This window comes from Pipistrellus hanaki (assembly GCF_964339955.1).
Source record: "Pipistrellus hanaki genome assembly, chromosome: 1".
NCBI classification, from domain to species: domain Eukaryota; kingdom Metazoa; phylum Chordata; class Mammalia; order Chiroptera; family Vespertilionidae; genus Pipistrellus; species Pipistrellus hanaki.
Window position 1 is genome coordinate 105,858,561 of NC_140503.1, and position 23,659 is coordinate 105,882,219.

At 44.7% G+C, this 23,659-nt stretch overlaps 1 protein-coding gene and 1 pseudogene across 2 annotated transcripts; both read left to right on the forward strand.

The window, feature by feature from the left end:
* Positions 1 to 1,087: 1,087 nt before the first annotated feature.
* LARP6 (La ribonucleoprotein 6, translational regulator) lies at positions 1,088 to 23,307 on the forward strand. The gene is made up of 3 exons (XM_084885281.1): positions 1,088 to 1,666; positions 17,794 to 18,004; positions 21,752 to 23,307. The coding sequence occupies exons 1-3, from the start codon at positions 1,467 to 1,469 to the stop codon at positions 22,817 to 22,819; spliced, it is 1,479 nt and encodes a 492-aa protein (XP_084741407.1). The 5' UTR covers positions 1,088 to 1,466; the 3' UTR covers positions 22,820 to 23,307.
* On the forward strand, positions 5,701 to 7,937 carry LOC311623264 (D-3-phosphoglycerate dehydrogenase-like; annotated as a pseudogene). The gene has a single exon. The product of its transcript is annotated as a D-3-phosphoglycerate dehydrogenase-like (transcript).
* Positions 23,308 to 23,659: the final 352 nt, after the last annotated feature.

The window sequence follows — 23,659 nt, forward strand, 5'->3', positions numbered from 1 at the left end:
GGTACTATGTGAGGCATTATTGTGGAGTAAGGGTAATAATCCCTGCTGTCTTTGCCACACAAGGTGATTTAAATTTAAAAAAAAAAAAAAGCATTGCTTTGTAAAATTCAGGAACTAAAGCTATCAGACCCAGAGGCAACCTCTTCTTGATCCTCATCACAGGAGTGGACTGGGTGGGTAGAGAGGTTCTATAAGCTCTATAGGGCAGAGAAAGGCACAGGTAGCTTGGAAAAGATCCTTTCCACTCTTTGCCTTTCCAGTATCTCAGAACCTGGGCTGTAAGCTGTGCTGGTGCAGAACACCAAGGTCCCTCTCTTCCTTCACTTATTCATTCTAAGACCTCTTCTGTCAAGAGAGAAATCTGACAAAGAAAGGAACATAGATTCCAGTCACACCTTAAAAAGATGGCTGGTTCTTCCTGAACCCCTGGATTTCTCCTGACACCAGCCCAGACATGAGTTCTTTTACAAGACCCTGCTTTCCAAGAGACCCCATTTCTTGAACCTCTCCTGACTTGTTTGCTTATATCAAATCTATTGGTCCAGGCTTCTGTTCTTTCGGAGTACTAGTGTGGCAGATCAACAAGATAAATTATATTTAAGGCACTAAACTAAGAGCTTCCAGAAAGCAGATTTGGGTTTATTTATATGCCTCTGATCCTAGATTCTGGGTCATATTTGAAGGGTTGAGATGGAACTCATTTAAAGTTAAATGTGGAAAAGGTAGCTGGCATTTCAATAGCTCCCTTTATTCATTCAACAAATATTTGAATATTTACTATGTGAAGGACATATTCTAAGAAGAAATATAGGAAATTTTCAAACTTTGAACTTCAGCATTACTTAGAGTGCTTGTTAAAAGTTCTGAATCATAGATTCTGATTCGGGTCTGGATTGGAACTGGTTAGAATTTGCATTTCTAACCAGTTCCCAGGTAAAGCTGATGCTGCTGGTCTGAGGGCCACATTTTGAGAACCACTAATATAGGTCCTGGCAGGCATCAAGTCCCTGACCTCACAGGATGCAGTCTAGTTGGCTATGCCAAAAAGAATAAAGGTGGAGATTTCAGAAATATTGTCAGGTCAGCGGAGCAGGCACCGAAACCCTTAGCTGCTGTCTGTGCCTGCCACCCCAGTCATCTACCAACTAAGAAGTTAGATGTGTTGGGCAGCCTTGAAAGCAGCGGGCAGCTCCTCGGGTCAGGTTTGGGCGGTGAGCAGAGGGTGCGCTCTGGAAGGCTGGGGGCCGGGGACCTTCCTCGGACAGGCCTCGGCGGAGAGCAGAGGAAGTCGCCCTCTCCCTCCGCGGCCCCGCCCGCGCCTGCTCTCCGCCAGCGTCCGGGGCGGTGGCGGCAGCTGCGCGGGGCGGGGCGCCACGACCCCCGTGCCTCCCCGCCCCCTGGTTGTAGACGCTGCAGCCCGACTGGCTTGGCCTTGAGGCGCCGCAGTGCCGACCGGCCCGCGAGCCATGGCCCAGCCCGGCGAGGAGGCTCTGCCTGGGTCCGAGACCGCGGTGCAGATCCGCGTTGCCATCCAGGAGGCCGAGGACGCGGAGGAGCTAGAGGAGGACGAGGAGGGCGCAGAGGCGCGCGGCGCGGGGCACCCGGCTCGGTACCTCAGCCCCGGCTGGGGCAGCGCTAGCGAGGAGGAGCCCAGCCGCGGGCACAGGTAGGCGCGGCGGCTGCAGGGCCGGGTGGGTGCTCCAGACCCCTGGTCGGGCGGATGGGAGTTCGGGGGCGACCGCTCAGCGAGCGGAGGCGGTTGAGTCAGTGCTGCCCCGGGGACGCTGCTCCGGGTGTCGCACAGTATCAGAAGGGCTTGTGGCCGTCCTTGTGCCAGGGTCCGCAGCTCTGTAACGCGATCAAGGCTCCCTCCCTGCCAGGGTTGGTGGCGGGGATCCGAGGGGCCTGTCCGTGGACATGGTCTGGGACCCAGAAAGAAGTCCTTCCTGGGCTATCCTCTCCCTGTCCTCTCCTTCCCGAGCTTCTAAAAAGCCCAGCCTGACTTTTACTCTAGAGAGTGTCTCCCTCCCCACCCCCCACCTTGTTCCAGGGATTCCAGCAAATCATCACTGCCCAGACTGTTTATCAATCCAAATGGCTTCCCTCTCTGGGTGGGGTCAAGCACAGGGGACACTTGCTGCTGTGGGATCCTAGGAGGGGTGATTTCATGGTGTAGAGAGCTCTGTGGCCCTGATTTGGGATCCGTTTAGGGCTTACTGCCTGTATCCTCCCTTGCTGGGGATTCCCATTTTCACATAGTCTTCCCCACCTGACTTCTATGCTTGCATCATCTTCTTGCTGCCTTGGCGTTGGGTTTCTGGGTCCTAGGTAGTCTGGAGCTGGTATGGCACAAGAAGCCACCTGCCTAACCATGCCTCTGGGCCCTGAACTTTGCCATCAACTGGAGATCTTATCCTTGTGTCCAACTAATGCCCAAGCCTTTTAGGACTGTGGTTTTGTTCCTGCTATCGAAAGGAGATACAGTATTGAGTATCCATAGAAATGAGAAAAAGGAATGGCAGAACTTGCAAATTCTGGGAAATGCCAACAGGCACATATTAAGAGCCTTCTTCTAAGATTCTTTGCACATGCTTTTAGCTGTTAGGGCTCTGCAGGATTATTCTGCGGCAGGCATAAATCTTTTTCACTTGGAGAATAGTCAGCTCAAAGGCATAAGGAGACTGGGACCAAAGCTATCCCCCATCACTCACTGACTCTTTCCCAGTGAAAAAGTCTGGATTTGGGAACCCCGAGATTCAGGGTAGTCCAGTGGAGACAGGGGTATTTGAGGAGGAAAGCTGGGCCACAGCAGATGACATAGTAGACATTTCAGCACTTTACATACTATGGAGTCTGATTCATTAATTCAGCTCTGCTGAGTATTGAGAGTATAAAAATACTGACTCCATAGTCACTGGATCTCACAGTGTTCAGGAGAAGGCAGCCACCTAGTCAAATAATTTCAGAGGTCATTATAATAGCTCTGAGTGGTTTATCCTTCTCACATTTATTTTGCCTCTGGTTAGCAAAAAGTTGTCCTCTGTCCTGGGACTAAGACAGTTCCATTAGCATGGAGTAAAGACCTACTTATTTTGGGGGCCCAGAAAGATCCCCTATGGGATCTAGAGAACATGATCCTCAGTTCTTGTAGGCCTCTTGCCCTCACCCTCCTCACCTTCTCTGCAGAACCGCCCTTTTCTCCCAGCTCCAGTCCAGTGGCTCGAGTCTCATAAAACATTCAGTCAGAAGCATTTTCTGCTGCCCACTGGCATAGAGTTGACCCCAGAAAAATCTCTGAGGCTCTTCAGGGTAGTGTAGCCAACAGAACCCAGCAGACATTCAGAGCACAAGGAGATGCAGCCAAGGACAGGATGCACACTGTCCCTCATTTGGGCCCAGCCTGGCACCGGAAAAGCTGCCACTCCGGGAGAATGTCAAGTGCATTCTCCAGGCACTAGGGTCCCAGAGCCTGCAAGAGGCAGCCCAGGTGTCTGAACCTGCTCGGTGAGATGTGGCCCCCACCCACATCTTCCCCGCAGCCCATTGCTTCCTTTCCTGCCTGCCCTAACAATTCATGCTCCCACAGGCCCCATCCCCTCTAGGTCCCTGAACACAGGGTGCAGTTTGTGTCTATATGCCTTTGTAATTACGCCTCTAGGTCCCTCTGATTGATGACTTCTAGTCAGCCTGGAAGCTTTACTGCCTCTTCCTCACTACTCCCATCCTGACCCCAAAACTGGATTTGTTTCCTCTCCTTTGGGTTGCTGTAGCCATAGATCCATTTTAGTCCGAGCACTTACCCACAATTACAATTCTAGAGTTCCATATCCCTCAACAGAAAATGAGCTTCGTGAATTCAGGGACCGTGCTTGCCCTGTTCTCAGTACCTGGCATATAGTGAGTATTTTCCAAATATTTGTAGAATGAATCATGTCTCTGAGGTCAGAATCACTGGGGTTGAAGTATATGTGTTTCTCCTCACTAGATAGTGAGGTCCTTGAAGGCAGTGATCTTGCCTGAGTCCTCTCAGTATCTCCAGTATCTCGCCCAATACCTGGCTTATACCCAGGGACAAGGGATAAATGGAAAAAAGGAAAAATCTTTGTAACCTCCAAATGTTCATTAGTCTTCTCACATCTTGTTTACTAAAAAGTTACTTTCCTTTTATTATCACCTTTTAACTTAAAAATTTCAAACATAAAATGTGAAACAATACTACAGTTGGAAATATTTTTGTCATTTATTTGATGGATATATAATGTGTATGGTTTTTCCTGAAGCATTTACAGATATCTGGTACATAAGACTTTTACCTTACATACTTCATTTTGTAGCTCTTAATAATGACATTGTCCTATAAAGCCATAATATTATCATTGCAATTAAGAAAATTAACAATTGCCTGCCCTAGCCTGTTTGGCTAAGTGGATAGAGCATTGGCCTGTGGACTGAAGGGTCCCAGGTTTGATTCTGGTTGGGAGTACATGCCTGGGTTGCCAGCTCGATCCCCAGTAGGGGGAGTGCAGGAGGTAGCTGATCAATGATTCTCTCTCATCATTGATGTTTCTATCTCTCCCCCTCTCCCTTCCTCTCTGAAATCAATAAAAATATTTTTAGAGTATTCTTTAAAAAGAAAATTAACAATTCCCTCATATAATCCCTAAAATAATCTAAACGTCAGGTCTCATAGCCAGGGTTCCCCCAATTGCCCCATATTGTGTTTTACAGCTGTTATTTTCCCCCTTTACACTAGAATCCAATCCAAGTTGAGGCATTTGCCTATTATGTCTTTAAAAATCTTTTAATTACCACTTTTTAAAAAATGCTTTTCTATTTTGGAACTAAGAGGCCAGATGTCTTGTTGAATGTTTCATAGTTTGAATTGGTCTGGTTTAACTTGCTCCTTTGTGTCATGTGTTTCCTGTAAACTGGAAGTTAGGGCTAAAGGCTTGATTAGATTCAGATTAGACATTTGGGCAAGAACACTTCACAAGCAATGCCATGGGTTTTTCATTGCATCTCTTTAAGCAGCATCTACCATTAGTGATGCTAAATTTGACCTCTTGGTTAAGGTGGTCCCTCTATTGCAATGAACAAGTAATAGGTGTACTTCTTGTGAATATTCTTTCTCCAACCACTTTCTCCTAATGGTAGTAGCATGCATTGATGATCCTTGTTGGAGTCAGTTAATTTGGGATGGCAAATTGGTGATTTTCTAATTTTATCCTTTATAGTACATTTATTTGCATTCTGCTGTAAAAGAGAGTTTTGTGTCATACCTAGAATTGAACAAGAGTTCCTCCTAAAGAGGCAAATAGAAATGGTTAATTATTTCCCCTTTTTTGAGTACTTCCTTACTTTCTGGTATTTTATATTCTTGACTTAAATTTACATTTTTCCTTTTCCAGTCATGGGATTTAGCCATTTCCACAGGAATCCCTAGTTTTTCAAATACTAGTGGGAAGGTATTTAGAAACCAAGACTTGGATTTGAGTGCTAATATATACTGGGGCACCATTGCTTTCAGGTCCTTTCAATGGACAGAGCTAGGAAATCTTTTCTTTGTTTAAATTTATATTGCTAATTCTAATTTAATATTTTAAGGTTCTGCTTTACTTCCTTTAATTTTACCCTGGAACTCTTGGTTTCTAATAATATTAAACTATTTTTTTTCTTTGTCTTACAATGTATAAAATAATTTAAAATTATAATCTCTATAATAAAGAGCCAGGGTGTAACACCAGTATGACTGAAGCTCCTTATTACCGAAGCTGGACCAGAAGGGAAGTCAGTGCCGGGGCAACCCAGTGCTGACTACTTTGCTGGTAGGCCAAGTGCCCCAGCACTAACTGCTAGGGGGCTGAGAATCAGGGTCAGAGAGAGGCCCGAAGAGAGAAACAGGACTGATCCGTTGCCTCTGTGGCAGCTTTTGAGCAGTACTTGCCTCTCTCTTTCTCTCCCAGTGTGGCCAGCAGCCGGGCCTCCATTTCTCTCCAGGACTCCACCTGAGCTACTGATTAGCCCCACCTTCTTGATCAGGCCCCATTGATAGGTCCAGAGACACTTACTGGCATAGAAACTGACTAATCAGAACCAAATCTGGGGGCTTAGAGGTGTTTCAGTCCAGGGAGAGTGATTAATCCCGAGGCTGGCTCCAGCAATGGCCTTCACAAATCTACAGAAAGTGCTCATCAGTGACAGCCTGTATCCTTGATGCCGGAAGATCCTGCAAGATGGAGGACTGTAGGTGGTGGAGAAGCAGAACCTGAGCAAAGAGAAGCTGATAGTCAAGCTGCAGGACTGCAAAGGCCTTCTCCTTTCCTCGGCCACCAAGGTGACCACGGATGTCATCAACGCAGCAGAGAAGCTCCGGGTGGTGGGCAGGGCCAGCACCAGCGTGGACAACGTGGACCTGGAGGCCGCCACAAGGAAGGGCATCCTGCTCACGAACACTCCCAATGGGAACAGTCTTAGTGCTGTGGAGCTCACCTGTGGGATGATCATGTGTCTGGCCAGGCAGATTCCCCAGGCAACAGCTTCAATGAAGGATGGCAAATGGGACTGAAAGTAGTTCATGGGAACCGAGTTGAATGGAAAGACCCTGGGAATTCTTGGCCTGGGGAGGATTGGGAGAGAGGTGGCCATCTGGATGCAGTCCTTCAGGATGAAGACTGTAGAGTACAACCCCATCATCTCACCAGAGGTCTCAGCCTCCTTCAGCATTCAGCAGCTGCCCCTGGAGGAGATCTGGCCCCTCTGTGACTTCATCACTGTGCACACCCCTCTCCTGCCCTCCACGACAGACCTGATGAATGACAGCACTTTTGCCCTGTGCAAGAAGACTGTGCGCCCTCAGAGGAATCATGGATGAGGGCTCCCTGCTCTGGGGCCTGCAGTCAGGGCAGTGCTTGGGTGCAGAGCTGGATGTATTCGTGGAGGAGCCGTTTCGGACCGTGCTGTGGATCAGGCCATCAGCTGCCCCCACCTGGGCGCCAGCACTAAGGAGGCTCAGAGCTGCTGCAGGGAGGAGATCACTATCCAGTTCATGGGCATGTGAAGGGGAAAGCCCTTGCCAGGGTTGTGAATGCCCAAGCTCTTACCAGCGCCTTCTTTCTGCACACCAAACCTTGGATCGGTCTGGCAGAAACTCTGGGGGCTCTGATGTGAGCTTGGGCAAGGTCCCCCAAAGGGCTTATCCCTGAAGAATGCCGGGAACTGCCTGAGCCCTGCAGTCATTGTCGGCCTCCTCAAAGACGCTTTTAATCATGTGGATGTGAACTTGGTCAATGCCATGCTGCTGGTGAAGGAGACTGGCCTCAATGTAACCACCTCCCATAACCCCACTGTGCCAGGAGAGCAAGGATGCGGGAAGGCCTCCTGAGTGTGGCCTGGCAGGTGCCCTCTACCAGGCTGTGGGCTTTGTCTAGGGCACCACACCTGTGCTGCAGGCACTCAACGGAGCTGCCTTCAGACCAGAAGTGCCTCTCCTCAGGGCTCAGCCCTTCAACCCTGCCATGCTGCCTACCATGATTGGGCTTCTGTCAGAGGTAGGCATGCAGCTGATGTCCTACCAGACCTCAGTGGTGTCTGATGTAGAGACCTGGAATGTCATGGGCATCTTCTTCCTGCTTCCCAGCCTGGATGCCTGGAAGCAGTATGTGACCGAGGCCTTTCAGTTTCATTTCTGACCTTGGGGCTCACCAGGACCAGCCCTGCGGGATTTGTGATCAACATTGACAGGTCACGTTTCCAGGGCTGACACTACTTATGTCCTGACTCCAGTAATAACCACTTAATAAACATCCCACCCTCCACCACCCCCCCCCCCAAAAAAAAGAACCAAATGTGGGTCAACTGTGAGGAGCCAATGGCTGCCTAGGAGGAGGAGCTTTTGATGTTGACTGGCATAGAAACTGACCAATCAGAACCAAATTGGCCAGCAGAGAAGGGCAGTTGGGGGGCAAGATCAGGCCAGCAGGGGAGGGCAGTTAGAGCTGATCAGGCAGGCAGAGGCAGTTAGCGGTGATCAGGCAGGCAGTCAGGCAGGCAGGTGAGCAGTTAGAAGCCAGTGATCCCAGATTGCAAGAGGGATGTCCAACTGGCAGTGTTTTAGGCCTGACTGGCAGTTGGACATCCCTCAAGGGGTCCCTGATTGGAGAGGCTGCAGGCTGGGCTGAGGGAGGCATTACGACTGGTCAACCAAATGACCAGTTGATTGGTTGCCAGATGCTCGATGAAGGAGCTGCCCCCTGGTGGTTAATGTGTTCCCACAGCCATCCCTCCCCCCGGCTGGTCGGGTGGTCAGTGCACTGCCACAGTCAACCTCCCATGGCTGGCCAATCTCCCACAGTCCTTCCTCCTGGACTAGGTGAGATGGCCCTGATCGGTCCCAATCACCAGCCAGGCTGAGGGACCCCACATGTGCATGAATTCATGCAACAGGCCTCTAATAAATATATAAGAACCTGTGGGCATACAGAACAGGATGTAGCCTCTGCTAGTGATATCCAAAATGGAGTTGTTCCCAAGGTGCCTTTTCCAAAGTTGAACATACTTGTATATTTTAAATCTGTTTCTAAGACAAACCTTTATCTTTTGATTTTGCATCATCAATTTGGTTGCCTTTTTTTTTTTTTTAAATGTTTTCAGATCCTTATCTTTTTCTAGAGACAAAGCAAAAGAAACTTCACATGGAACTAAACCCTAGTGCTTTACATAAATGATGTTTTCTCAAAATCTGTCTTGTTGCTGTCCAGGATTTTCCTGGTCTTGGTGGCTAAAGCACAATATCAGACCATATGCAAGGATAGATGTGTTCAAGAGATACTGTGTTGAAAGTCTCAGTGAGGAGCTCACTACTCCACCATTTTAGATTGGATATTTTCCTTCTATAAAGTTTCATAGATTAACCACTCAATTAATATATCCAAATTAGCTTGAGATTTTATGAGAAAAGCCTTGGATATTTTATGCTGTATTTGTTTCTCCAAATTATTTACAAATATGATAAATATTTCAACACTGGCCTATGGAGCCCAGTCCTCTATTTTGAAATGTGCCCCCTATTTCTACACTATGTTTCTATTTCTACCAGGTTTACAACTGTAACAAAAGCATTTATTTCCACTGCCAATGTACAATGCTTTATTTAAAGTGAAACAATAAACTATAATAATAAAAGCATAATATGCAAATTGACCAAATGGCCGAACAGCAGAACAACTGTCCAGACAACTTTCCTGACGAAGCTGGGGCTGCAAGGGCTGAGGCAGCGAGGGCTGTGAGGGCCTACTCTTGCACGAATTTTGTGCATCAGGCCTCTCATGTAAACATAAAACTTAAATGTAAACCTTTTTCAAAGTTCTCTTAAAAGGCCACTAACAAGCCCAGCTGATGGGCTCAGGGGTTGAAATTCTACCTAAAAACCAGGAGATTATGGTTCAATTTCTGGTCAGGGCACCTGCCCAGGGTTCAGTCCTCAGTGTGAGGCATGTAGGAGGCAGCCGATCAATGATTCTCTCTCATCATTGATGTTTCTATCTCTTTCTCTCTCCATCTCCCTTTCTCTCTGAAATCCACAAAAATATATTTAAAAAAAGAAAGATATTCACCAGTAACCATACTTATACTTTCTGCTTCAAAGAATCCTGATAGGTGTGATTTGCCCTTACAGAAATGATTCACTTTATATTGGTGGTACTTTTTAAATTCCTACTCTGTGCAAGGCTCTGGGTTGATGCTAGAATGAAAGAACCCAATATGAACCCTGCTCCCCAGGCACTTTCAGTTCAGGGCACTAAAAAGAAGTGCACACAAGTAGTTTCAATACAACTATAGACAAGTGTTAGTTGAAAGCTCAAATGACTTTCTTCTTGGGAGAATTGCATTTAAGATGAACCTTGATGTCTAACTAGGATTTATACTTGAGAGATTGGGCAAAGCATTCATGGAGATGGGAACTGTATGCTCAAAGGCCTAGAGTTCAGAAACCTTGTGACCCTTACAAGGAACTGTAAGTCTTTTTTTTTTTTTTTAGTTTTTTTAAAATATTTTTTTTATTGATTTCAGAGAGGGAGACAGAGAGAAACATCAATGATGAGAGAGGATCATTGACCGGCTGCCTTCTGCACACCTCACACTGGGGATCGAGCCTGCAATCTGGGCGTGTGCCTTGACCAGTAATCGAACTGTGACCTCCTAGTTCATAGATGGTCACTCAATCACTGAGCCATTCTGGCTGGGTGGGACTATAAACCTTTTAGAAAATGTTTTATTGATTTTAGAGAGAGGTGAAGAGAGAGAGAGAGAAACATCGATCAGTTGCCTCCTGTATGTGTCTGACCTAAGATCAAACCTACAACCTAGGTACATGCCATGACCAGAAATCAAACCTGAAACCTTTTGGTGTACCGATGACACTCCAACCAGCTTTCTACAAGGCCAGGGCAGGAACTATAACTCTAATTGCTTGGTGCAAAAGACCTGAAAGGAAATAGGTTGAAATAAGTTTGGAAGCTGGTTACAGCCAGATTCTAAAATGAATCTGAATATAGAGCTAAGGACTTGGGTTTTATTTAATATGAAATAGAACATGTTATTTTGTTAACATCATCATTAGAGCAGTGGCATGGCTGTTCTTCAAAACATGTGACAAGGCACAGAGTGGAATTGGCTTAACCTGAAATGCAACTGGAGTGGGGCAGGGGGCCAGAGGAGGTGGCAGGAGATGGGAAGACAGAAGCCTGGAAAGGGTACAAGAGTGAAAAGAGATGCTAATATCTGAGAAGTAATTTAAATTCTTCCTTTGGAACAATTGCCCAGTCTCTCTGCCTGACAATGAAAAGTAGCAGACAGCATACCATTTACTTCCAAGGGGTAAAAAAAGATTATTTTCTACAGGAATTAAATGAACTAATTGGTGATCTATGGCTGCTAAGGTAGAGCCAGTATCTACAATGTAAAGCCTTCTCCATATGAGGCTTTACATAATGATTCCCTCCTCTTCTCTCTATAATGAGGCCTGCCAGTTGGCTTGTGCCACCCATGTACATAGAGCCACCTAAGAAGAAAACCAACAGGAGTGTACAGCTATAGAAGGAACCCACATGACCACCAAGAAAAAGCAATCCAGACCTTCATTATTCAAAAGGAATAGCCTTGGAGTCTATTCCTTAAGTGTAGGCTGTGTGCAGTGACTGCCTTCCAAAGTGTACAGTATGGGAAGCGGGGAAAGGAGTTACTTTAAGATGGAGACAAACTACCTCTGCCAGATGACCAGGGTCAGCATCCACAGTGATTAGTCATGTTGATAGTACATAGCCTTGATATGACGTGATGAAAATGGAAATTTACTTCTGTGGCCCTCCTAGAACCTCATAGCCTCAGTCTAATCATGAGAAAAATATCAGACGAACCATAAAGAGAGACATTCTACAATACCTGAAACCGTCAACACTGCCAAGGTCATCAAAAACAAGGAAAGTCTGAGAAACTGTAACAGCCAAGGGGAGCCCGGTGAGACATGATGACTAAATGCAATATGACATCTTGGATGAGATCCTGCAACAGAAAAGGATATTAGGTAAAAACTAAGAAAATTTGAATAAAGTATGGACTTTAATAAAGTTAATAATAATGCAATAATATTCATTAATATATTATGAATGTAAGCTATTAATAATAGAAGAGGAAGCCTGGTGTTGGACATATGGGAACTCTCTGTACTATTTTCACAATTTTTCTATACATCTAAAACTATTCTAAAGTTTACTTTTAAATGTTTATAAAAAAAAAAAAGATGAATTATTTACCAGTCACATAAAGAAAATCAGTGACATGAAAGTTAAATAGTAAAACCCCATTTCCAGATTGTCTGCAGGCAAATAATGAAACCTTTTCATTTTTAAAATCAACCAATGCCTATATTTTATGCTAATTTTAATTTCTGAATTTGAAAAATTATGACATGGATTTAATTGTTGTTTTTTTTCCCCTCCTCACAGAATATTTAATTTTTATTCTCATTTTGACTCTTCTGCAATTGATTTTTTTGGGTGGTTGAAAACCAGTGAAAATTTTGCTAGAGTTAAGGGACATATATGGATGAGCCCTTTCCAACCTTAAAGTAATAGGTTATAGTACTTCGATTTTTGAGCCTGCTCTCTTTTTTCTGTGGTTGATTACTTTCTGTAAGAGCTTAATGTTGATCCAAGGGAAATGTTAATTGTTTGTTTCTTTGTAAAGGAAACATAATATGCATGTAAACATACATACTTTTTATTGAAGGCCTACTTTAAAAAAAAAAAAGTTAATTGTAGTAAAATACACATATAGTTTATCATCTTAACTCTTTTTAAGTGGCATCAAGTACACTCACATTCTCACATTGTTGTGCAACCAACACCACCTTCCTACTCCAGAATTTTTTTCTTTCCTGCTTGAAACTCTATCCATTAAACAATAACTTCCCATTCACCCCTCCCTAACCCCTTTTAACCACCACTTTACTTTCTGTCTCTATGAATTTGATTATTCTAGGGACCTCATATAAATGAAATCATACAGTATTTGTCCTTTTGTGACTAGCTTATTTCACTTAGCATAATGTCCTCAAGGTTCATCCACGTTATAGTATGTGTCAGAATTTTCTTTTTGAGGCTGAAATATATTTCACTGTATGTACATACCATATCCTATTTATCCATTTATCCATCAGTGGACTTTGAGTTGTTTTCATCTGTTGGCTATTGTGAATAATGCTGCTGTGAACACGTTCTCCCAACAGAGTAGAAGCACATGGATGCTTTAGGTGGACTAGGTGTGTGTGTCTGTACTCAAGAGTTGTTTTCTCTGCTCGGAACATGGTAATGGGAGCTATGAGCTGGGTGTTCAGGCTCTTGGACATAAAGCTACCACATAGGAAAGCAGCTATATTTTTTCCAGAAATAATTTTTAAATAAACCCTTTTATTGTGTAGTATATATAGTATTTGTATAATGCATAATTTAATTTAGTAATAAATATACAAATGATAACTCACCTTTGATAACTTTTTTTAAAAAAATCTTTATATCTTTATTGCTCAGATTATTACAATTGTTTCTCCTTTTTACCCCCCATAGCTCCCTTCCACCCGGTTCCTCACCCTCTGCCCTTGCCCTTATCTCCCCTCCTGTCCCCTCCCCCCCCCCCCCCCCCCGCCATTGTCCTCATCCATAGGTTATACGATTTTAATCTAGTCTCTGCACCCCCACATCCCTTCCCCCCTGATAATTATCAATCTACTCCCTTTCTTTGCCCCTGATTCTATTATATTCACCAGTTTATTCTGTTCCTCGGACTTTTAATTCACTTGATCTTCTTCCTCTTCTTAAATAATACCTTTCAGCATTTCATATAATACTGGTTTGGTGGTGATGAACTCCTTTAACTTTTTCTTATCTGTGAAGCTCTTTATCTGCCCTTCAATTCTGAATGTTAACTTTTCTGGATACAGTAATCTTGGTTGTAGGTTCTCGCTATTCATCACTTTGAATATTTCTTGCTACTCCCTTCTGGCCTGCATAGTTTCTGTTGAGAAATCAGCTGATAATCATATCGGTGCTCCCTTATAGGTAACCAACTGCTTTTCTCTTGCTGCTTGTAAGATCCTCTTTTTGTCTTTTGCCCTTGGCATTTTAATTATGATGTGTCTTGGAGGGTTCCTCTTTGGATTCCTCTTGTTTGGGGTTCTGTAAGCTTTCTGTACTTGTAAGTCTATTTCTTTCACCATGTGGGGGAATTTTTCTGATATTATTTCTTCAAGTATGTTTTCAGTATTTTGCACTCTCTTCTTCTGGCACCCCCATAATTCTGATGTTGGTAAGCTTGAAGTTGTCCCAGAGGTTCCTTACACTATCTTCAACTTTCTGGATTCTCTTTTCTTCTTGCTTCTCCAGAGGAGTGTCTTTTGGCTCTTTGACCTGATTCTTGTGTTCCTTCATTCTGCTGTTGGATCTCTGCGCCGAAAGAAGGCTGTGGCTGCAGCAAGAATCCTGCCAGGCGAGACCCAGTGCTAGGTTTGGCGTAATCTTCCCCAGAAGCAGGACTTTTTTAAAACTCCAAGGAACACGGGACAGATTATTAAGAATTGGGGCTGTCCCGTCAAGGATAGAACATCTGGACACCTTGGCGCCTGATCCCCTTCACCCCCTTGCTCCTGAATACTAGGGAAGGACTGCCCAGTTGGGCATATCCTGGGGACTACAGGCGGAAATTGCCTTCCTGGAAAAGGGGGATCAGAGCCAGAAAAGATAGTCTGGGAGCCAGCAGGCACTCTGGCAGCTAGAGCCATAGAGAAAGAAGGCCAGAGCAACCAAAAAGACTGGGAGGTCAAACCAGAAACACTGCCACCTAGGGGCAGAATTACAAACTGCCTTTTTTTTTCTTTTAAGTAATCAAAAATAAATGGACACAAATAACTGAGGTGCAGTGGAACGCTGGGAACTGCAAGACTGTCTGGTCCAAAAATCAGGCGTGCCAAATACAATAACAGAGGAAGTGAATGACCACTACTGGACATTTTTATCCTATTTTATGCTAATTTTACTATTCTTTATTTTCATTTTTTACATCTTTTATTTTATTTTCATTTTTTTCTTCTTGTACTTAAGAAAGGAATTTTTTTCCTTACTTAATTTTACCTTTTCAATTATTATATCTCTCAATCTCAATCATCACTATTACTACTGCTATTTTGCATTTTTTGTTCCCTTTTTCTTCTTTTTTTTCTCCAGTACCATTTTATTTTCTTTTTATTTTACATTGGGATTAGTCTTCATTCTATTTTAATCTCTACTATAGCATCGTTCAACCCTATCTCAACTCGACCTTTACACCATCACTCTCTTACTAACCTTTACCCTTTTTGTCTCCTGTTTATCCTATCCCTTTCCGGCTTTAGTTTTTCCCCTATTCTTTCTGTATACCCCCTGCTAAAGCTCTCACCATACTTATAGACCTAATTTCCAACCCCCTGATCCAAGTGAATAAATACCACTCTCTTCACTATATTAACTAGTTAAAAAAAAAATAAAAATAAAAAAACTGTTCTCCTCTCTATCCTTTTGTCATTGTTTTCGTGAATGTTGATTATAGTGAATTTTTATGCTTTTTAGTGAAATTGTTATGCTTATTCTTATGCTGTTATTGTAGCTTTGTATTTTTTTAAATCCTTTGTTTTTGTTTGTTTTTTACTTCTGTACATCATAGCTTTACTTAATAATAGTGGATATTGTAGTTTGTATTAATCTCCAAGTATTGTTGCTGGCATTGGCTGGGATTAGTGGTTGTTCTATGGGAATTTTCTCCATATATATATATACACACACACCAGTATTTTCCAATTTAGTCAGTTTATGTTTAATTTTTAGTTGAGTCTCATGAAATTTATCACCCTTTTCTAGGATATTCTTGCATAACCTTAAAACCGCGGTTTTGAACTCTATATCCTCCATCTCTTTCGTTTGAGATCTATTTCCTTGTCTGGGCATTTTCGCTGCTTCCCAGAGTTGGTAGGATGGCTTTGTGTGTTTGGTGTCCTATATGGCCTAGTGGGTCAGCCTCCTCAGTTACCTGAGGTATACACTCTTGGTGCTCCCCTTTGTGGACAGTGCGTACAAGCCTTGTTTGTAGCTAAGTCTTTATTGTTGTTGGTATCCCTGGGAGGAATTGACCTTCAGGCCAATTTGATGTGGGTATCAGCTACTTTGGGATACCTTCTGTATTGGAGACTTATAGGATCAGACTTGCAAAATTGCAGAAGCCTCTGTGCTCAGCTTGGATGGGGCACAGTCTCAGGGCTGAGCTAGTAGTCTTGACTTCCCATCAGCCCTGCCCTTGTGTGCTTGACTGAGTTTCCGTCTGACCTCTGCCTTCCGCGGCACCCCTGAGTTTCCGCCTGACTGTCCCAGATCTCCCCCCCCCCCCCGTGCAAGAGCATGAGTGCACCAGGGGCTCACCCGGAATTGGGTTGGGTTCCTGTAGCTTCTGACTCCTTCCAATACAGAGAGGCTGCGGCAACCTCCTCAGTCAGACCTCTGAGCGTACTCATTGTAGACCCTGCCTGCTGTGGCTCCTGGCTCCCCCAGTCTCTGAGTCTCTGGGTGCCTTTCTCTACAGTCCAGACTCCACCCGTATGAGCCTGGATCCATGGGGTTTCGGCCGGGATTGGGGTTCAGTACAGTCAGAAAGGGTTCAGTGCAATTGGGAATTACTCCCTTCCTGCCAGCTAGGCATTCGGCTGCACTTCCTCTCTGCATGCGAGCGTCTCCCTACCTCAGCACTTTGTGGCTCCCAGTCCGATCCGTGAGCTTCTCTCCTTCTTTCTAGTTGTAGATTTCCCACTCCACCAGCTTTTCTGTGTTTTTGGATGAAGTCCGTTCTAATTTTACTTGTTTTTTAAATTGTTGTGTGAGGCGGCAGATTAGATGCTTACCTAGACCGCCATCTTGGTTCCTTTATATATATATATATCTCACCTTTGATAACTTTCAATGATGGTGTCAACTATGACTTGGGTAATCACACATTCCGTAAATAGTTATGGATTTGAAATTTGTATAACCTCTTTGTGAAAGGTTGGCCATCCTGAAGAAGCTTTGCCCAGGATTTCCTTGGCTTGTTCTCATGTTCTATTCTCATGAGAGGAAGTCATCCAGGAGAGCTCCTGGGAGTGTGGGTTTCATTTAGAAGGCCCTGGTGAATGGGATTGTTTCAGATTTCAGGGCAGGGTCCCAACAAAAACCTGGAAAATATTGTGTGTGCTGGCTTTGGAGATACAAATTTGAATTTGGATCCTAGATCTGCCTCTTATGAATGAACAAATGGATATATCTGTCATTTACTGAGCTCTATGGGTATGCCAGGAGCTCTCTGGGATATGGGCTGTCTTAATTCATCTAACCTTTACAATAATCCTATCATGACTCCCAATTTATAGAAATGGCACCTTGGTGTGGCAGTGGAGCTCCTGTCCAGTTTGACTCAGTTAATAAATGGTGGTGTCCGGATTCAAACCCAGGCAGTGTAACTTTGGAACTGGGACTCTTAGTTACATTGCCAAACTACCTTCTGGAAATCAGGATTTGCAGGGTGGAGGTAGGGAGGAAGGATAAGGAGTGTATTGTGAAAAGCATCGGATTGAAGAGCAACACATAAATATAAGTAGAGTGTGTTGTATTAATGGTCCCATCTCCTTGTTAAAAATGAAAGCGTGATTTCTTAGCTTTTTGGAAGCAAAACCTATTCCCTGTGGCCATGTGATCACCCTCTCTGTAGAGTCCAATTCAGGTATGGCCCAGTGCAACTTCTTAGGGCTACTGTAACAAAGCACCACAAATTGGAGGGCCTAGAACTACAGAAAATTACTGCCTCACAGTTCTGGAGGCCAGAAGTCCAAAATCAAGGTGTCAATGGGGGCATGCTCCCTCTCAAGATGCTATGGAAGAGTCTGGTCTAGGTATTTTTTTGGCAATCTTTGATGTTCCTTACCTTCTGCATGCCCCCCTTTCCCCATCTCTGTCTTTATCTTCACTCAGCATTCTCTCTGTGTGTCCAGATTCCCCTTGTAAAGATGAGTCCTACTGGATTAGGGACCTTCCTGCTCTGATATGGCCTTATCTGCAACTAATGACATCTGTAAGACTACAAATAAGGTCACATTCTGAGCTGGGAATGTTGGGACTTCAACATATGAATTCTGGGTGGGGAGAGACAATTCAGCTCATAACACCCAGTGTCTCCTTCTGGTCTCAGTGGCACCACAACAAGTGGGGGCGAGAATGACCATGAGGACCTGGAGCAGGAGTGGAAGCCTCCAGACGAGGAGTTAATCAGAAAACTGGTGGATCAGATCGAATTCTACTTTTCCAATGAAAACTTGGAAAAGGATGCCTTCCTGCTAAAGCATGTGAGGAGGAACAAGTTGGGATATGTGAGTGTTAAGCTACTCACATCCTTCAAAAAGGTGAGACCTCATTGTCAGAGCTGCCCAAAGAGTTTCAAGGCTGTTTTTACCCTTTTCAAACCTAATGACTAGTAATTTTTTACTTCCTCTGAGGCCTGAAAAAAGAGAAAAATGATCAAGAAAGGGGATTTAGGATTGTCTCACACTATGAAAAGGGTCCTGGGTTGAGGACAGATCTCAGCAATGGCCTTTTGAGACACCTTCTAGGCCTAGAATTATATGCAATTCAAGCTTTTCATTTGTATAGTTGAATAAATAAAAGGAGGAAGGAGTGCTCAGAACTTTGAGAGATAAGCCCTTCTCCAAGATTTCAGCCGCCTTTGTGTGCAATGCCAACCTCATCTGTAGATGGAGATGTGGGAAATCTGCCTGTTGCTGCCGTCTGCGCACCAGACCGCATGGCCCTGCTGTGTACACACCCATCAAGTGGACCGTGTTTACCTGCTTCTTGAAGAGCTGACAAATAAGTTGGCCTAAGAAATCTGTCTCTCTTGAGAGAAGTTGTTTACTAGAATGGAAAAGTACTACACTGACTGTTGTATAATGAAATGTGTAATGAATAGGTCCTGGCCAAGTTGTCAGGAAGCACCTAGGACAACTCTTCTCCCAGACTGCTTCTCTGCCTCAGGATCTGGTGTGCTCTGCCGTCTCCTGTTCTTCTCTTTATTTTATTCATTCACCAAGCATACTCATCCTGTATGCTGAGTACCATGTAGGCATAGGATATCCAAGATGAATTTGGCATTCCCCTGCCTTTGCAAAGTCCAGTAAAGGAGAGAGAGACTAGTGGAAGGTTACAATATGACCCTAGATAGTACCATGAAAGAAAGAAAGGACTATTGGTAGTGAGTTGCTTAGAGTAACTAATCCTGCTTGGAGAAGTGCAACAATAAAGTTGGATCTTGGAGAATGAGTAGGAGTTTTCAACAAATAGGAGATGGGAAAGGGCATTTCATGTTCCATAGGAAAACCTACTCTTCCTCCTTTGCTGTCATACTATTCCCACACTCACACTTTAATAGAAGTGAGGGGAGGGTTCCCACACCAAGCATTTCTGTGACACAGCTGAGTGTCCTACACTTCACCTCAATTCTGACACTGCCTACCTGGAAATGGCATTAGATCCCAGAGGTTAAGGGCTCGGTCCCACAGACTGACTCCCACTTCAGGTGCCAATCACAAGTAGTGGGTCCCTAGGTTCCTCACAACTTCTGTCCAATTTGGCTACAAATCAGAGGTTCCTGTGGCCTCCTCCCCTTGGATTCGATTATTTGCTAGAATAGCTCACAGAACTCGGGGAAACACATTTACCAGTTGGACATAACAAAGGGTAAGATGAATAACCAGATGAAGAGATACAAAGGGATGGGATTTGGGAGCACAGGAACGCCTGTCCCAGTGGAGTTGGGGTGCACCACCTTTCATGTAGGCAGAGGTGTTCACCCACCTGGAAGCTCTCCAAATCCCTTATTATTGGGATTTTTTTTGGAGGCTTCCTCACATAAAAGTGATCATTATTAACTTCATTTCCTCCCTCTCTCCCCTCTCAGAGAATGGGGCAGAGGGCTGAAAGTGCTAAGTTTATAATTATGATGCAGTCTTTCTGGTGACCAGCCCCATCCAGGAGCTTTGGGAGCCCACCCAGAGTCCCCTCATTAGAACAAAAGATGCTTCTAGTCTCTGATCCCTTAGGAATTGACAAAAGGTTTCAGGAGCTCAGTGCCAGGAATGAGAATGAAGACCAAATTCATATATTTCTTATTATAAATTGCAGTATCATACATGTGCAGAGAAGAGTGAGCAAGCTTTCACATGCAAAGTGTTTGTCAGGAGCCCCAAAATGCAACAACCAGTGGAATCATCCTATACATTTCTTTTTTCCTCCCCAGATGCCCTAAAAGTCATCTTGATTTTCTTTCCTTTTTAACTTGCCACTTACATATCTATTTAGGAGGTGTCTTCTCTGTTGAAAACCAGCCTCAGAGTGGACAAAAACTCCCCAATACCTCCAAAATGAGAGCAAAGACCTTTTTCCTTTGACAAGGTTTCCTGCTAATCATAATAAACCTATATGACCAAGATAACAAACAGGGAAATGACAGTTCTTTAGTAATTGCACAAAGCCTGTCCCTGGTTCCTCTTCTTAGGTGTCTAGCCACTCCTTCTAAAAGCTCAGACACAGACCTGGGACGCTCAGACTGAATTTCTCATGGACCTTGTTCCCTTCTCTGGAAGGGTGCTTACCAGAACCTGCTTTCTCCACGGGTCGTGGCCCATGGCCAGTTCTCCAACCCTCTGAGCAAGGCAGCACTGGCCTCCTTCGGGCACCATCTGCTCAGGCTCCAAGCTTAGGCAGTAGATTGCCCTCTCCAGAAACTCTCTCCCTGACCTGTTTTAGAGAAGTCTCCCCATGTTCTACCCTCAAAAGGACCACTGTTTGGCTCTCCCACAACCTGGCACTGACCTGTGGTCATCATCTTCATCCTTTCTGGATCTCTCATTCACCACCAATCCGACTCTTTCCCTGGGCCCACTTTTCTCTGCCCTTACCCTGTAGCACAGTGATCAGCCCCGTTGTCTATGTGTAGGTGACTTGTGGTTCCCACATCCTAAACACAAATCTGGCTATTTCATCTGGAGGTCACAGGCTAGAGTGGAAGTGTCCTCTTTGCAGGAGCCTACATGTATGCTTGAGAGCTCTGCCACGATCCTCTCAATGCTGTTCTGTGAGGGAGTCCTTTCTGAGTCCTGAGAAGTTCCTGCTTTGGTTCCTCTGCAGAGCGGTTGCTCTGGCCTCAGAGGACTCAGGGTGATTTTGCCATTCCTGGATCAGGCCACCCACCCCACCCATCTCCACCGTTTCTTCAGAATGACTCATTCTTCTTGGAATTCCCTCACTGAAAGTGGGCCTCTTGAAAATTACTGTTTTACGATATAAATATAGCTTTCACATACTGCAGCATACCCACACTTTCCACTAAGTGAGGAGGGGATCTATTTAATCATTCTTCATGAGGCCCAAGTTGGATTTAATTCCAAGTTGAAACAGCTAAAATTATTTCCAAGAGATATTGCAGTGAAATATGAAACATTTTTTGGAACCTTCGCTGTAGCAAATGCATAAATGCAGAAATACAAATTCAGAACAGTCATCAGTTTGAAAACAAGCATTGACAAAACAAACGATTAATTTCTGTAGATTCTTTTAAATTTTGAAAATGACCTGCATGTTAATAAACACTGAGTTTATAATCATTCAAAGTGCATATACATTTTTTGAGGGGATACCCAGTATTTATTCATTTAATTCTCAGACTGACTCTATGAGGTAGGCAGGCATATTAACATCCCCATTTCACAAATGAGGAAGTTGAGGCACTTGGAGGTTGAATAAGTTTTTAGCTCTCACTGCCAGTTGGAGGTGGGCCTTGCATTTGTGCATCCAATAGCCTTTGTCCAGAGCCTGCAGGTTTAATCTCTAAACTTGTTCAGAATAGATAGAATATTTCCATCAGCATGACAAGTTCTGTTGGACAGCACTGCTCTCAACTGTGCTGCCTCATTTGATATTCTGCAAAGTGTGTTTGTTCATTCATTCATTCACTAGATCTTTGAGTGCCTGCTCACATCTGGTATGATTATAGATACCAGTCCTCCGGAATAAGGAAAGGTGTGAGAGAGATTACAGAGGACACAAGGTAGACCAGGACATTGGGTACCATTTCAGATTTGCTTTGTGTTCTTCAGGTGAAACACCTTACACGGGACTGGAGAACCACAGCACATGCCCTCAAGTACTCATTGACCCTAGAGTTGAATGAGGACCACCGGAAGGTGAGGAGGACCACCCCTGTCCCTCTCTTCCCCAATGAGAATCTCCCCAGCAAGATGCTTCTGGTCTATGATCTCTACCTGTCCCCTAAGTTGTGGGCTCTGGGCACTCCTCAGAAGAATGGGAGGGTGCAAGAGAAGGTGATGGAACACCTACTCAAGCTCTTTGGGACCTTTGGTGTCATTTCATCAGTGCGGATCCTCAAACCTGGGAGAGAGCTGCCCCCTGACATTCGGAGGATTAGCAGCCGGTACAGCCAGGTGGGGACCCAAGAATGTGCCATTGTAGAGTTTGAGGAGGTGGAAGCCGCGATCAAAGCCCATGAGTTTATGATCATGGAATCTCAGGGCAAGGAGAACATGAAAGCTGTTCTGATTGGTATGAAGCCACCCAGAAAGAAACCTCCCAAAGACAAGACCCATGATGAGGAACCCACTACAAGCATCCACTTGAACAAGTCCCTGAACAAGAGAATTGAGGAGCTTCAATACATGGGTGATGAGTCTTCTGCTAACAGCTCCTCCGACCCTGAGAGCAATCCCACATCCCCTATGGCTGGCCGGCGGCATGTGGTCACCAATAAGCTCAGCCCTTCTGGCCACCAGAATATCTTTCTGAGTCCGAATGCCTCCCCATGCTCAAGTCCTTGGAGCAGTCCCTTGGCTCAACGCAGAGGCTTTTCCAGAAAATCCCCACTGGCTGAGGAAGGTAGGCTGAACTGTAGCACCAGTCCTGAGATCCTTCACAAGTGCATGGATTATTCCTCCGACAGCAGCGTCACTCCCTCTGGCAGCCCTTGGGTGCAGAGGCGCCGCCAAGCTGAGATGGGGACACAGGAAAAGAGCCCCAGAGCAAGTCCCCTGCTTTCTCGGAAGATGCAGACTGCAGATGGGTTACCCGTGGGGGTGCTGAGATTGCCCAGAGGCCCTGACAACACCAGAGGATTCCATGGTGCACACGAGAGGAGCAGGGCCCATGTATAAATAAATACCTTCTATTTTTAACACCTGCTCCATTGAAAACCACCAGTTTTCAGGTTCTGATAAATACCTGGCATGCCATAGAATGAACTTAAGTCCCCTTTCAAGAATTTTGTATACATATGAACCTCTTAATTTATATGTTTGCAATGTAAACATATAATGTTAGATTGTCTGGACACCCTGGTTTTAAGGCCATCTTCTAGTTCAGGAGACCGCTTCCTCCCAACACAACACAACCACTGTTGTGATGCTGTCTAGCCAGTGTGTGAATGTCACGGCTCTGTATGGCTGTGGGATGGGCTCCGGGGAAGCCTGGCAGCCAGCCTCTTCTCTGGGGCAGGGTTCTTCTCTTTGGGCTGTCCTAGGCCATGCAGGGAGTCCTCAGAGCCCAGAAGAGTTATTTTGTGCAGTGGCAACTAGTTAAACCTGTTGCATGGTGTCTTCTAGGGTCTAATGTATGTTTTCTGTCAAGTGAATAAAAAAATAAACACTCAAGCCCAGCTGTGTGGCTCAGTGGTTGAGTGGAGTGTTAAACTATGAACCAGGAAGTCATTCTTTCAATTCCTGGTCAGGGCACATGCTCAGGTTGCAGGCTAGATCCCCAGTGGGAGGCATGCAGGAGGTAGCCAATCAATGATTCTCTCTCATCATTGATGTTTCTCTCTCCCTCCCTCTCTCTTCCCCTCTGAAATCAATGAAAATCTATTTTAAAAAATAAATAAAATAAAACACTCAACCCAGAGTGTTGGCTCTGAAATCACGTCTGACAGAAATCTGCCTCCTGGCAAGGCTGTGGTTAGTGTGTCATGAGGCCCTGAAATACTTAACCAAAACATTTCT

What these genes read in the sequence shown, in the direction of transcription:
- LARP6 (XM_084885281.1), top strand. Translation starts at nt 1,467, where the DNA reads ATGGCCCAGCCCGGCGAGGAGGCTCTGCCTGGGTCCGAGACCGCGGTG. An exon ending in GAGCCCAGCCGCGGGCACAG is followed by an intron (nt 1,667 to 17,793) that starts GTAGGCGCGGCG and finishes TTCTGGTCTCAG; the next exon opens with TGGCACCACAACAAGTGGGG. An exon ending in TACTCACATCCTTCAAAAAG is followed by an intron (nt 18,005 to 21,751) that starts GTGAGACCTCAT and finishes TGTGTTCTTCAG; the next exon opens with GTGAAACACCTTACACGGGA.